Source organism: Spermophilus citellus (assembly GCF_964194105.1).
Source record: "Spermophilus citellus genome assembly, chromosome: 10".
NCBI classification, from domain to species: domain Eukaryota; kingdom Metazoa; phylum Chordata; class Mammalia; order Rodentia; family Sciuridae; genus Spermophilus; species Spermophilus citellus.
Window position 1 is genome coordinate 129,045,537 of NC_138197.1, and position 15,199 is coordinate 129,060,735.

General features: G+C 42.0%; 1 protein-coding gene across 6 annotated transcripts in view; it reads left to right on the top strand.

The window, feature by feature from the left end:
* The window catches only part of TNRC6B (trinucleotide repeat containing adaptor 6B), a 246,723-nt gene that overhangs the window by 178,194 nt on the left and 53,330 nt on the right, over positions 1 to 15,199 (top strand). For all 6 annotated transcript variants that reach the window (XM_081309335.1, XM_081309338.1, XM_081309333.1 and 3 more), the window contains 3 exons: positions 6,339 to 6,677; positions 9,290 to 11,638; positions 14,318 to 14,476. In XM_081309335.1, the coding sequence (XP_081165461.1) occupies positions 6,339 to 6,677; positions 9,290 to 11,638; positions 14,318 to 14,476 (2,847 nt within the window). The remainder of the gene's footprint in view (positions 1 to 6,338; positions 6,678 to 9,289; positions 11,639 to 14,317; positions 14,477 to 15,199) is intronic.

Below are 15,199 nucleotides of genomic sequence, written 5' to 3' on the forward strand. Positions count from 1 at the left end.
TTTTGAAGCCACTTCTTTGTTGGGTACTTTATCTGTCTCCTTCTTCTCTTTCCTCAGCTGATGTTTCTGGGTCCTTTTCATCTCCCCCAAGTGATATCTTCCTCAGGCAGTCTTCCCTTAACTCTGAATCTACCCCTGTTTTCCCAATAGACCCTATAAGAAAAAAAGAAAAGACTGTTGGTGCCAAGTCTTGGGTTGTACAGAGGACTGAAGTAAGATTTTTCTGTATTTTGGAGAAACAGTTGGTTCATTACATGTTTTTCCTTATATCGCCCATCATTTAAAAAAAAAAAAAAAGGTGGTGAGAATTCATGAGTCGGGAATAGGACAGATTTTAAGTGGTGGTCTTGTGACAGGGCTACAGGTGGGGCTGCCGTTCAGGTAGTGAAGAAGAAAAAACTCCTTTGGGCATCAGCACAGATCCTCCGTGTTGGACATTAGACTTAGAATCAAGAGTGTTTCCGGAATTGATGTAATAGATCAAGATTTGATAAGTTGGAATTTAACTGGTATAAAGAGTCAGATTGGAAGTAAAAAGTCCAAATGCATTGATTTTGTAATGGAGGAATTTGAATATAGACATTTAGCCTTGTTAAAAGGTGTTAGGGTGGGCTGGGGCTGGGGCTCAGTGGTAGAGTGCGAGGTCCTGGGTTCGATCCTCAGCACCATATAAACATAAATAAATAAAATAAAGATATTGTGTCCAACTACAACCAAAACTAAAAAATTAAAATTAAAAAAAAAAAAGGTGTGGGGCTGGGGATGTGGCTCAAGCGGTAGCGCGTGCATGCGACCCGGGTTCGATCCTCAGCACCACATACAAACAAAGATGTTGTGTCCGCCAAAAACTAAAAAATAAATATTAAAAAATTCTCTCTCTCTCTCTCTCTCTCTCTCTCTCTCTCTCTCTCTCTCTTAAAAAAAAAAAAAAAGGTGTTTGGGTGATGGCTTGCTTTCTGAAATGACTGGTTTATGAAAGCTAGCATGACCTTAGAGATATTTGTATATCTGTAGTGTCCAAGAAGTAAATTACTGTTTCTGTAGTGGGCACCACAACATGAAATGGAACAGAGATGGTCCTCTCTGGACTCTGTGAAGTTCATTCTAGGCTGGTCAAGGAATTGGTCATTTCAGGAAGATTTAAGCACCTGGGGTTGTTTAGCTCCCAGGAGAAGGCTTCCCGTTTGGGAAATCTCAGGTATTGTCTTCAAAGATCTAAAGGGTTCTGGGCTTGGCATTTCACATTTCCTTAGTAAATATCTGTCATGTATTTTATTCAGATTTATTCTGAGTCCAAAAGTACCAATGATGAGTCAAAGCAATGGGAAAAATCTTCTACTCAGTATAAGCTAAATAACAGTGAATGTATTTAGTGTAAGCAACACTGGGTGATAGTATGGTTCAAAGCAATAATTCATAACCTTGCCTCTTTACCCCACTGGTACACATCTGGAGCACAGCACTTTCCACCAGCAGCTGGGGCTATGGACCATTGCAGTACATTGGCTATAACTCTTGTCTTTCTTCTGAGCTTGTAGAAGTCCTGTTAGAGTGAGTGCATAGTGGTTGCTGGAATAACACTGAGTCTATTTTAATTATTAATGGCAGAATGGTCCTTCTCCCTTAAATTATACACTACTTGTAGCAACCTTCATACTGTGTAGAGATACCTGTATGTTCTAATATGGTTAAAAGAGAGAACTGGCTGACCCTATGAGAGTGAATGAATGTGACTCAAATAAGCAGGCACAAAAATAGTGCAGATGGGAGATAATGAAAGCTTGATTATGAGTAGTGATAGTAGACAAGAAGAAAGGAATTGGAGAGACGCTATAGTTAAACTCCAGATTGATGGATGGTGGTGTGTGTTTTGGAGCAGGGGCAGAGTGAGGAGTCTCAGATACCTGCCAACATTTGGTTGCAACATTTGGGTGATGATTTCATTCGTTATGATAGGAGATAATGGGATTTAGAACCAGGGAACTAAGAAGAAGGGGAAGGGCAAAAGAGATCTGAGCTGGAGATAGTGATTTGTGAAACATTTACACAAATCATATTTAACACCTCAGCATGAGAGAATGTGTCACATGCTCAGGAAGCGTCAGTGTGGGAAGGGTGCAAGCCCCACCTTCACATTAATTTATTATTATTATTTTTGCCTTTTTCCCATTCATTTGTACATTTATTTTTTGGTGTTGGGAGTTGAACCCAGAGCCTCTATACCACTGACATCTGCCTCCACCCCTTCTCTCTCTAACTCACAGTCTTTCTGCCTAGGCCTTTAGAATAGCTGGGACTATAGGCATTGCCAACATACCCAGCTTGATTTTTCTTTGTTGTTGTTTTTTTTTAAGGCACAACTTCAGCTGCCATTTTATAATTATGATTAAGAGAATAGTTAAAAGTAAGGGTTGCCAACCATGCATCTGACTTGCTGCCTATTTTTGTACTTCTCATGAGCTAAAAATTATTATTATGTTTTTAGGTTATGGGGGAAAAAAGAATAATCATATATCATGATATGTAAAAATGTTATCAATTGATATTTCACTGTCCATAAGAAAAGTTTTACTGGAACCCAACCACACTTTGTTTACACATTGTCTTTGGTTCTTTCAAATGCAGAGTTGGGCTATTAACAATGAAGACCTTAAGGGCCAAGAAAGCCTAAATATATGCTATCCAGCCCTTTACAAAATGTTTGCTGACCCCTAATCTAGAGTTTGAGAAACCCACAAAGAAAAGGGAAGAGCTAAAGAGCTAGCAGGTGTAGGTCACACAAAACAGAGTAGGAGGAGTGACCAGCAGGGTCAGAAGCTGCGGATGAGTTGAAGACCAAAAAGTCCATGAGTGCCACTAGTGCACTGAAGACCATGAGTGACTTAAGAGGAGGGAAATGTTGGGGACAGAAACCAGGGTGAGGAATGAGGGGGAGGGAAGAAGTGCTTGGGGGTTACTGCAAGTTGCTCAGTTTTCATCAGCTACTCACTATGGGTCACTAGGCTTTGTGATTTTAAATTGTTAGCCAGAAATAATATCTGGGTTTGATTTATATTTTAACTACTACCTTAAAAGCATTTCTAGGTACTGTTAAAATGTTTGATTCTATCAAGATTGTTAAAGGAAATTGTGGTTTATATTGGTCCTGTGCAGTTGGGTTTGTTATACACATACACTTTTTAAAAATTCAGAAACTGGCCTGAATGCTTTCTTCTGAGAAAGTAGCATCTCATTGGTATTTGCAGAAATATAGGTAATTATAACTTCAAACTATAAGATATGAGAAAGGTATAATATAAAAGGGTTGGGAAAGGGGAAAGACTGAGTCATTGAAGCATGTAAATTAGAAAATAGGATACCCAGCATTTTTTTTTTTCCTCTAGTGTCTCTGTAACACAGAGACCATGTTTAAAGTCACAGACTTTTTCTTTGGAAAATGAGAAACTACAGTCTCATTTTAAGCAGTTCACCTTCAGAAATATGTATGCTACAACCTACGTATCATCAAGATTCAGAAAAGAATGGGCCCAAAAGGTGACACATTCAGACATTTTGCGAATTTTCCTCCCAGTTGTCATTTGATGTTCTGGAGCATTTCAGGGTACCCACACGGATTCCTGTGCCTTCATTTTGTACTTGGGGCATCTTGTTGGATCTGACTTTCTGCCTAACAGGTGGATCACTGTGCAATTAATGTCAAGGAATTTTGATGGTCCTTAAAATGCCTTCAGGTTTTGAATTCAAAGGGAAATGTGTTAAAAGAAAGAGAATAAGAATCCATTCCAATCCTGAAGCACAGTTCACTCAGACTTGCATGGTCCTATAGGCTTTTTCTGATTGTGTTCTAGAGTTTCGATTGACTGATCTTCCAGGACAGTTCCATATTGGAGGAAAAGTAGTTGAGATGTGTTTCTGCTTTTAAATGACTTTATCGTTAATAGTTCTTCCGGTCTCTGATATGATAGTGGGAAAGTACCCTTGAGGAGTTTGGACACTTGCATAATATTTGCTGTCCACCAGATTTCTTAGGTTGGCTTTAGTCAAACTGGTGTTCTCAGTCATTTAAAACTGTTCTTTGTTTTATTCCTTTTTAGGAAATGAGTTCAGGCATATAGCCTGCCTGGCTGACTTAAAGTGAAGATTGTAGCCCCTTTAGAAGGGCAGCCACACAGAAGCATAGCTTCTTCCATCCTAACAACCAGTTAGAAAGAACCTTCTCTACCTTTGCTTATTCCCATAAAAGAAAAGGGGATGGTAATGCCATGCGGAATCTTTCAGAAACAGAAAAGAAATCATAATCTTTATTTATTCATTTGCCAATTATTTACCCATCAGCTTTTGTAGGTCCTGAAGAGGGTAATATATTAATATTAACATTGATTGATTTTTTTACCCCCTCTCTCTACCCCTCTCCCCACCTCCCTCTTTCCCTCCCTCCCTCCCTCCTTGCTTCCTTGTATGGTACTGGTGATAAAACCCAGAGCCTCATGCTTGTCCTGCAAGTGCTCTACCACCAAACTACATCCCCAGACCTGATTGGTTTATTTTCTTAATATAGGTCCTCTGCCCACCCCCCCACTCTCTTCCTTACTGGAAGGCCAGTACTGCCTTTGATTGGCTAAGGGTAGACATAGGGGTTGCCTGAAACTTACTTCTCCTGTCACTCATAGTATTTTCTAATGTTCAGTAGTGAGATATTGGGCCCCTGATTTCTGATGATGTCTGTCTCTCCTCATAGCGGATCCAGTTAAATGGCAACATGCTGGCCCAGCATCATTTCATCAGTAAAAGCAGTACTGCCACCAGAGCTGGCCCCAATATTATTCTGAGTGGCAGGGATTTATTTAGGCCTCAGATTATTCCTGGTGGTTATTTCTGAAACACTGCCAGGCACTATTCTCCAGGCAGAGCAGTGGTCTTTTGCTAGAATGAAGAAGGAGGTGCAGATCTAGGAGAACCTTTGTAGGGCTGCAGGGAATGGGGGCTAAAGAATCCCTCATACAGCTTCATGGCTGCCTTGTATGTTCCCATGCTGTTTACCATTTTAAAAATTAAAGTAAAAATTAAATTATTTGGGGCTGGGGATGTGGCTCAAGCAGTAGCGCGCCCGCCTGGAATGTGTGCGGCCCGGGTTCGATCCTCAGCACCACATACAAACAAAGATGTTGTGTCCGCCAATAACTAATAAATAAATAAATATTTAAAAAAAATTAAATTATTTAAAGCAAATAGGGAAAATATCTACATATTAAAATTTCTATATTCATTCAAGAACTAGGGGTGAAAACATCACATCTATGGGGTGGGGGGGGAAGCTATGAGATTATATAAGTTTCTGATTTTTACATAGAAGGCCAAGCAGGCATTTGAGTTCAGGTGACTATAGGAACCAAAGCCAAATCAAGTTATGTGACTATTCAGCCCTGAGGTTCCCCTGTGGCTTCTACTCCATGTCAGGCCCATGAATGTTGATCCCTCGCTTGAGGGATTAGTGATCAGTGAGGGAGAGGGACCTATAAATGGTGGATTTCAACATAATCTGGTAAATTCTGTGGTGGGGAAAGATGGACAGTGTGTTCCAGGAGCACAGATGAATGTGTTTAAGCACTTCACCTGGGGACTGTAGGAAGGGAGCACAAAGGTCAATCTTTTCCTTCCTTCCTCCCTCCTTCTTTCGATCCCTCCCTCCCCTTCTTCCTTCCTTTCACTGTACTCTAGGGATTGAACCCAGGGCCTTGCCCATGCTAGCACTGTACCACACAGTCATATCCCCCAGCACCACCCCTCCATGGCTTTTTAAAAAATGTATTTATTTTGAGACAGGGTTTTGTTTGGTTACCAACACTGGTCATGAACTTGTGATCCTCCTGCCTCAGCCCCCCAAGTAGCTGGGACTATAGACCTGCACTACTGCATCCAAGACAAAGGTCAATCTTTTATGAAAATGAATGAAGAAGAGGGAAATTTCGACTTTGAGGCTGATCCTTTTACCAAGGACTTTGCTGTAGACAACCTTGCTAGTCAGCCCTTTCAGGAATTAATTCCATCATTGATTTGGAGGAGTGAGTGATAGTTGCTTTCCCTCTCCCCCTTCACTGATGGAATGTCATTCCTTGATGTTGCTGTCTTTTAATCCTTGTCACCATCATCCACCACATCCCCTGTACCCTTGGTAAATTGAAGATGGTGGCAAGAATTTGGGAAAACTATGTCCCTCAAGAGTACAATGAAAAGAGAAGAGTTGCCTTGTTAGAATCGGTCTCGTGTAACTTTTCTTAAAAACAATCTCTAAAAAAATTCATTTGATTTCAAAGACTTTCCCAACCCCTCTCTTTCAGTGCCCGAAGTGACGAAACCAAGTTTAAGCCAACCAACGGCCGCCAGCCCAATTGGCAGCTCTCCATCGCCACCAGTCAATGGTGGCAACAATGCCAAAAGGGTGGCAGTGCCGAACGGACAACCGCCAAGCGCCGCCCGCTACATGCCTCGGGAGGTGCCGCCGCGATTCCGTTGCCAGCAGGACCACAAAGTGTTACTAAAACGTGGGCAGCCCCCTCCACCGTCCTGCATGCTGGGGGGTGGGGCAGGGCCTCCTCCCTGCACAGCACCTGGAGCAAACCCAAACAACGCACAAGTGACAGGAGCGCTGCTGCAGAGTGAGAGTGGGACTTCGCCAGGTGAGCCCGCATCGGGAGGGGCGCCTTGCAGCCTCCCAGAGTGCGCTTTGTTTGAGGGACTTGGTGTGAAAGAACAATTAATGATGTAGACACTTGGGATTATTCAGAAGATGAAAGAGGATCCCAGAGTAAAATGGTATATGAGCAGCGCACTAGGTTTGATCCTTAGCATCACCACCCCGCCTGCCCCCACCGAAAAAAATCAAGGATACAGCTACTAAAAAAAAATTTTTTTTTAATTGTGCAAACACGCAAAACCTCTATAAGACCTCTGAAAAATCATTGAAGACAGGACAATGAGAGACTGCCTGAAAGAATCAGTGGCCTAGAATAGAGTGAATTCTAAGGTGATATGGACATAGAACCGAACCGAGAGAAAGGAGAAAAAAAAAAAAGAGGATAGATTTAAGAGTAAAGAAAAGGAAAATAACAAAGGAATTATCAAAAAGAAAAGTTGCATTCAAATGACCAAACAGCTGTAGTCAAAATAAAACTTGACAGAATTTCAAATACATACTAAGACTATGAGAAGTAAAATTCTAGATATTGCAACTTTGTGTTTAACATGTTCACACATATATTATCGTTTTCCTAATTGTAATGATCTTCAAGAGTGTTAATAAATAATTTCCAATTTAAAAAAAAATACATGGGCAGTTCTCCAAAAGTGGGCTTTAGTATCCTGTAAGTGTGCTCTGCCAGAGACTCAGTGTGTCTTGGGCCCTTTGTCTCCTCAGACAAGAGCCTTACTACAGCATTACCCTCTGTGGTTCCACGAGCACATGTTCAGGGAAGAATTGGAGGTGAGGCTGCAGGGCGGCTCATTCTGCCAGAATGCCAGGAGGAGAGAGAGAGAGAATGACCTCTGGGATTATGATATAGAATCCTGGAGGGGGTGGGGGGCACCAAATAATGCCATTCTATAATTATTTACCAAATTTTTTAATATCATTGTTTCTTTCAAGGATGTTGAATTTTGAACTTTGTTATACACTCTAAAGAAGACAAGTTTTAAGAGTTTTTAATAGTTGAATATTTAGTCAACCAACAGCTAAAATTTTACAGGTTCCTTCTTTTTTTAAAGCTTTTTAACAGATTTCAACCATCTAATATTTTTTTCATATTAATTTCAACCATCTTTTGAGGTTGTATTAAAATTCAGAGCTCAAACACTATTGAGGCCAGTGTATTTGACACTAAAAGGATGCTTTATTTGAGTTCTAAGTTTGAACAATGAATTTCCTAGAAAATTCTGTCAATACCTCGTGTGAAAAATAAGGACAGGAACAAACCTAGTGGTGACTCAGTCTTCATGCAGAAGTAGCTCTACCCGTGAGGCTTCCTGTGGTGGCTTCAGGCCAGTCCTAGATGAATAGGGAAGATCCTCATGGCCCCTCCTTCCTGGCTCCGGGAACCAGTTGCAAAGGGAGATATGTGAGGAGATGGTCCTCTGTGTTTCCACTCCCTGTGTAGCCAAGGTTCAGAAACAAAGGTGCAATGTGAGTCAGAATCTCTTTTGTCTACACACAAAATCAAAGACTTCCCTACATCTCAAGAGCTTGAGATTCTTTGCTCCCTTACTTCTATACAGTTCTATGTAGTGCTTTTTTGAACTTCATATTGATTTAAAGCTCCCTGATTAAAGGAATTAAAAGTAACTTGAAATTTTCTCATTAAAAACATGTCACATTTTACCACCTAATATGGTAAATGCCATCAAAATATGTTCTGCTGGGCTGATATGTCAGAATAAGATTTCTGTCTGATCTGTAGTCACCTGCCCTAGCACCAATTCATAGGTGCTCGTTCACCTCAGCAGGTGCTCACTGAGCAGCCCCACACTAGCCATGTGGGGAACACATCAGCAAGATAGGGGCTCTGACAGGGACACACGTTACAGAGAAGGGAAGATGTAAATATGGTGCTACAGCACTGGACAAATGAGACAGGGAAAGGTTATTTTCAGCTTTTGAGCTCAAAAATAGCTTCATAGAAGAAATGGCATTTGAACCAGGCCCAGAAAGATGAGTGAATTCGGGAGGAAAAAACAGTTGGTGCCAAGGTGAGAAGACACTATTGTGGAATGTAGATACTTGCATAGGAAGTCATTCAAGATAAGACTAGAAAGATTGGTTGGCCCTGGGTCATAGATCATCTTGATCAAAACCCCAGGCCAAGGAATTTAGCTTTGTTCTTGAGCATTAAGGAACTGTGGAAGGCTCTCAGATAGCAGTGATTGATAGACTCAAAGGTGTGTTTTAGGAAAGTCGCTCCAGCTGGGAGTATAGAGTAGATTGGAGATGTGGGGCAAGTTTAGGGTGCTGTTGCATTTGTCTCACGATACAAGAAGGTCCTTCTCTGCTGATAGAAATGACAGGGAGCTAGCTTTGAGAGATGGTGTGGAGTTAGATTTAGCAGATACAGCATCAAGCAGATGAAAGATAAGTAATGACTCAGACAGGTGTGATGCCATCAGCCAAGACAAGCATCTGGACCAGAGAAGCCAGTCTGTGGGGAGATGAAATGAACTCTCATAGGGGCAGTTTGAGCTCTAGGTATTACCGATGATAATGCATGTGCAGCTGTGGTTGATGAGATCATGTCTTTTCCAGAGTCAACCCTTGGAGGTGCTGCTGCTTCAAATTATGCAAATTCCACTTGGGGCCCGGGAGCCTCCTCCAACAACGGCGCCTCCCCCAACCCAATTCACATCTGGGACAAGGTGATTGTAGACGGGTCTGACATGGAAGAGTGGCCTTGCATTGCCAGCAAAGACACTGAATCTTCATCCGAAAACACCACCGATAACAACAGTGCCTCGAACCCTGGCTCTGAGAAGAGCACTCTGCCAGGAAGCACCACTAGTAACAAAGGCAAAGGGAGCCAATGCCAGTCTGCAAGTTCTGGGAACGAATGTAATCTTGGGGTCTGGAAATCTGACCCTAAGGCTAAATCTATTCAATCTTCCAACTCTACTACAGAGAGCAACAGTGGACTAGGAAATTGGAGGAATGTGAGTGGTCAGGACAGAATCGGACCTGGCTCTGGCTTCAGCAACTTTAACCCAAATAGCAACCCATCTGCCTGGCCAGCACTGGTCCAAGAAGGAACTTCTAGGAAAGGGGCATTGGAAACAGATAATAGTAATTCCAGTGCACAGGCTAGCACAGTAGGTCAGGCATCCAGGGAACAGCAGTCAAAGATGGAAAATGCGGGTGTTAATTTTGTTGTCTCTGGCAGAGAACAGGCTCAAATTCATAACACTGATGGACCAAAAAATGGAAACACTAACTCCTTGAACTTAAGTTCACCAAACCCCATGGAGAATAAGGGAATGCCCTTTGGAATGGGCTTGGGGAACACCTCCAGGAGCACTGACACCCCTTCACAAAGCACTGGAGATCGAAAGACTGGGAGTGTTGGATCTTGGGGTGCAGCTAGGGGGCCTTCTGGAACGGACACAGTCTCTGGACAAAGCAATTCTGGAAACAATGGGAACAATGGAAAAGATAGAGAGGACTCCTGGAAAGGAGCTTCTGTTCAGAAATCAACTGGGTCAAAAAATGACTCTTGGGACAACAATAACAGGTCTACGGGTGGGTCCTGGAACTTTGGCCCTCAGGACTCTAATGACAACAAATGGGGTGAAGGGAACAAAATGACATCTGGGGTCTCTCAGGGAGAATGGAAACAGCCGACTGGGTCTGATGAGTTGAAAATTGGAGAATGGAGTGGTCCAAACCAACCAAATTCTAGCACTGGAGCATGGGACAATCAAAAGGGCCACCCCCTCCCTGAAAACCAAGGCAATGCCCAGGCTCCCTGTTGGGGAAGATCTTCCAGCTCCACAGGAAGTGAAGTTGGAGGTCAAAGCACTGGAAGCAACCACAAAGCAGGAAGTAGTGACAGTCATAATTCTGGCCGTCGGTCATACAGGCCCACACATCCCGATTGCCAGGCTGTCTTGCAGACTCTTTTGAGCCGAACTGATTTGGACCCCAGGGTGCTGTCAAACACTGGCTGGGGCCAAACTCAAATTAAGCAGGACACTGTGTGGGATATTGAAGAGGTGCCGAGGCCTGAGGGGAAGTCTGACAAAGGAACTGAGGGGTGGGAGAGCGCTGCCACACAGACCAAGAACTCAGGGGGCTGGGGAGATGCACCCAGCCAAAGCAATCAAATGAAGTCTGGATGGGGGGAGCTCTCAGCCTCAACAGAGTGGAAAGACCCCAAGAACACAGGAGGCTGGAATGACTATAAGAACAACAACTCTTCCAACTGGGGAGGAGGACGACCAGATGAAAAGACACCTTCCTCCTGGAATGAGAATTCCAGCAAGGATCAGGGGTGGGGAGGTGGACGCCAGCCTAATCAAGGATGGACTTCTGGGAAGAATGGTTGGGGAGAGGAAGTTGATCCAGCAAAAAACAGCAACTGGGAAAGTTCTACAAGTAAGCCTGTGTCTGGGTGGGGTGAAGGAGGGCAGAATGAAATTGGAACTTGGGGTAATGGTGGGAATGCAAGCCTAACTTCAAAAGGTGGGTGGGAAGATTGCAAAAGGTCCCCCGCATGGAATGAGGCGGGCAGGCAGCCCAGTTCCTGGAATAAACAGCACCAACAGCCACAGCAGCCACAGCAGCCACCGCCACCACAACCAGAGGCTTCTGGCTCATGGGGTGGCCCACCCCCACCACCTCCAGGCAGTGCTCGGCCTTCCAGTTCCAACTGGAGCAGCGGGCCCCAGCCTGCGACTCCTAAGGATGAAGAACCCAGCGGTTGGGAAGAGCCATCCCCGCAGTCAATTAGTCGGAAAATGGACATCGATGACGGCACTTCAGCATGGGGAGACCCTAGCAGTTACAACTACAAGAATGTGAACCTGTGGGATAAGAATTCCCAAGGGGGCCCAGCACCTCGAGAACCGAACCTGCCCACCCCGATGACTGGAAAATCAGCATCTGGTAAGCAACGGCTTTTTCTCATAAGTTTGATTGAGAAACGAAAGCCTAGACCAAGGCATTTTAGTTAAAGTTTATTTGTTCAACTTAGCTTCATTCTGAAAGTCTTTCCTGCAGCTTCTACTTTGTTGCTAGAGAACCTGTCTTTTTTTCCCCCCTTAATATATTTTTTAATTTGTTCTAATTAGTTATATGTGACAGTAGAATGCATTTTGACATATCATAAATAAATGGAGTATAATCTCTTATTCATCTGGTTGTACATGATATAGAGTTACACAGGTGATGTAATCCTATACGCACATAGGGTAATAATGTCCGATTCATTCTACTATCATTCCTATTTCCATCCCTCCACTCCCTTCATTCCCCTCTGTTTAATCCAAAATACCACTGTCCTCCCACCTTTTATTGTGAATTAACATCTGCATATCAGAGAAAACATTCAGCCTTTGGTTCTTTGGAATTGTCTTATTTTGTTTAGTATAAAATTCTCCATTTCATCCATTTACCACCAAATGCCATAATTTTATTCTTCTTTAAGGCCAATATTCCATTGTGTATATATACCACAGTTTCTTTATCCATTCATCTGTTGAAGGGCACCTAGGTTGGTTCCATAGTTTAGCTGTTGTGAATTGAGCTGCTATGAACATTGATGTGGCTGTGTCACTGTAGTATGCTGATTTTAAGTCCTTTGGGTATAAACCTAGAAGTAGGATGACTGGGTCAAATGGTGGTTCCATTTCAAGTTTTTTTAGGAATCTCCATACTGCTTTCAATTTGCAGTCCCACCAGCAATATATGAATGTACCTTTTTCCTTCACATCTTACCCACATTTATTGTTGCTTGTATTCTTGATAATTGCTGTTCTGTGACTGGAGTGTGAAATAGAACTCTATAATTTTGATTTGGCATTTCTGTAATTACTAGAGATGTTGAACATTTTTTCATTTATTTATTGATCAATTTTATTTCTGAAGTGCCTGTCCTTCTATAGATGCTTGCAGCATCAGCTGCTGCTAGTAGATTATGGTATTCTTTTGTAGCAAGAGAAAAAACTGGCATCTCTGTGTTAATCCGAAGAATTATTGTTCTATAATTGTCTTGGTCTGCAGAATCCAAAAGACTTAACATCTTACCAAACAAACTGTGCTCTAAATTTAAAAATAAAGAACTGGGGCTGAGGTTGTAGCTCATGGGTAGAGAGCACTTGCTGGCATGCACGAAGCCCTGCATTCAGTCCTTGGTGTTGCAAAAAGTGGGGAGTGAATTCTAAAAAAGTTTAGTAATGAGTTCTAAAAATAGAGAACCAAAGTGGTAGTGGAAGCAGATCTACCTAATTTCTATCCAGATTCTACCTGCACACTCATCCTTGGTGCCTGTCCTCCCCTCCAGTGAAAGGAATCTGTCCGAGCTGTTCTTGCAGAGGGCATCATAATGTTGCAGCAGAGCTGGTATCTGGACCCTTTGGGTTTCTTTTCCTGGTGATTCTTAATGATTACCTCTGGAAGGGAGTATACTGTTCATTAGAGATGGTTATCTCAGGTTAGTCATTTACCTGAAATTAAACTCTGTTCCCTCACCATTTGAATAGGAAACATCTGGTAAGTTAAAAATAAGTAGTAATTTCATTCTTAGTTTGTCATGAGTGTCCGTTGACTTGAATGTCCCCATAAAAGCATGTAGTTCCATATATGAAGGGAATGCACATTTCAAGTCTTTTTTGTTTACACTTAGTATAATTTTAGTGATCAGTTTTCTACTCCTCAAAGTAACCTGTGATCAATGAAATCACTTATTTTTTGCCACACAGAAAATGATTATATTTAACTAGTTCTTTTTTTCCAAGTATTGAAAAGAATGAGAAAGGAAATGAAGGTTGTGCTTTGACTCTCTATGTAGAATAAAAATTGCTTACATTAAAAAAATTATATTCACTTAGTAAAAACCCTTAAACTGTACAGGAAAGCAAAAGTAGGGCTGGGGATGTGGCTCAAGTGGTAATGCGCTCACCTGGCATGCGCAGGGCACTGGGTTTGATCCTCAACACCACATAAAAATAAAATAAAGATATTGTGTTCACCTAAAACTAAAAATTAAATAAAAGTATCTTAGCCTTTTGTATCTCTCTTTATAGATAATCTCTTAGAAGTTTGTTTCATTCATATATCATGTTCCAGTAGATTGGCAAAATATGTCTATCCTTTAAAATTTTTTAAGGGGTTATACTAGACAATGTTATTCACCTTACTGTTTTCACCTACTTCTGAGCTTTTCATATTAGCACATACAGTACTTTGAATTATTTCATATCTAGTATTCATTTTATGGAGGACCCCTGGCTGGTCCCTAACTTGCCCCTTCTGATAGATATTTAGATTGCTTCCAGGTTTTTCTAACACTGATGCAGTCGATGTTGTGCATATAGTCTCATTGACTTTGACTTTCATATGTGTCTGGTGGTAGACTTTCTGCTGGGTAGAGGTAGGTACTGGTCAAAAGTGTTATGCCCTTTGACTTCTTTAAAGTGACACTGCCATATAGCCTCCGTAGAGGTTGAACATGTGTCTTGTTTCTGCTAAGAGAATGTAGGGTGTGCCTCTTCCTGCCACTGCCCACCCCCTCTGGACTTGAGCTGTTTAACAGGTCGTTCTTAAAGATGCACTTCTTTTTTACAGTCTGGAGTAAAAGCACACCACCTGCTCCAGATAATGGGACTTCAGCTTGGGGTGAACCGAATGAAAGCAGTCCTGGGTGGGGAGAGATGGACGATGCAGGAGCATCGACCTCGGGCTGGGGGAGCACACCTGCCAATGCTTCCAATGCCATGAAACCCAGTAAGTAGACCGCAGTTTTAATTTTGAGATATTCTTTATTAATGTGGAAGTCAGACATTTTCGTGAGGAGTGTTTAATGTTTTTAAATTGTTGTTTCAGGACCTTGAACACTAAATAGTATCAAATGGTAGTTGGTCTTGGGATATGTTAAAGTGTTTACTAGAAGTCATAAATTAATATTGTTTTCTTTTTCTTTTTTTTGGTGGTGGTGCTGGGGATTGAACCCAGGGCTTTGTGCATGCAAGGCAAGCATTCTACCAACTGAGCTATACTCCCAGCCCAATTGATTTTGTTTTTGTTTTAAACATTTATTTTTTTAGTTGTAGGTGGACACAATACCTTTATTTTATTTTTATGTGGTGCTGAGGATCGAACTCACTGCCTCACATATGAGGGGCAAGTGCTCTACCACTGAGCTATAGCCCAGCCCCTGTTGATTTTTATTTTTTTAAAGCTAGATTTGGTATCTGGTCAGAACTGTGATTTTGATGTAATGCATTTTTACCCAGTAACTTAAACATGTTGTTTTATCCATTTTGCAAATCTACTCTTTTGTTAATATAATTTAAAGAGTACCCTGACTTTTTTCGGGGGAGAGGGGTGGATTCTGAGGATTGAACCTAGAGGTGTGCTGGCACCAAGGTATACACACAGCCTTTTTATTTATTTACTTTTACATTGAGACAGTGTCTCACCAGGATGCTAAGGCTGGCCTCAAAAGAG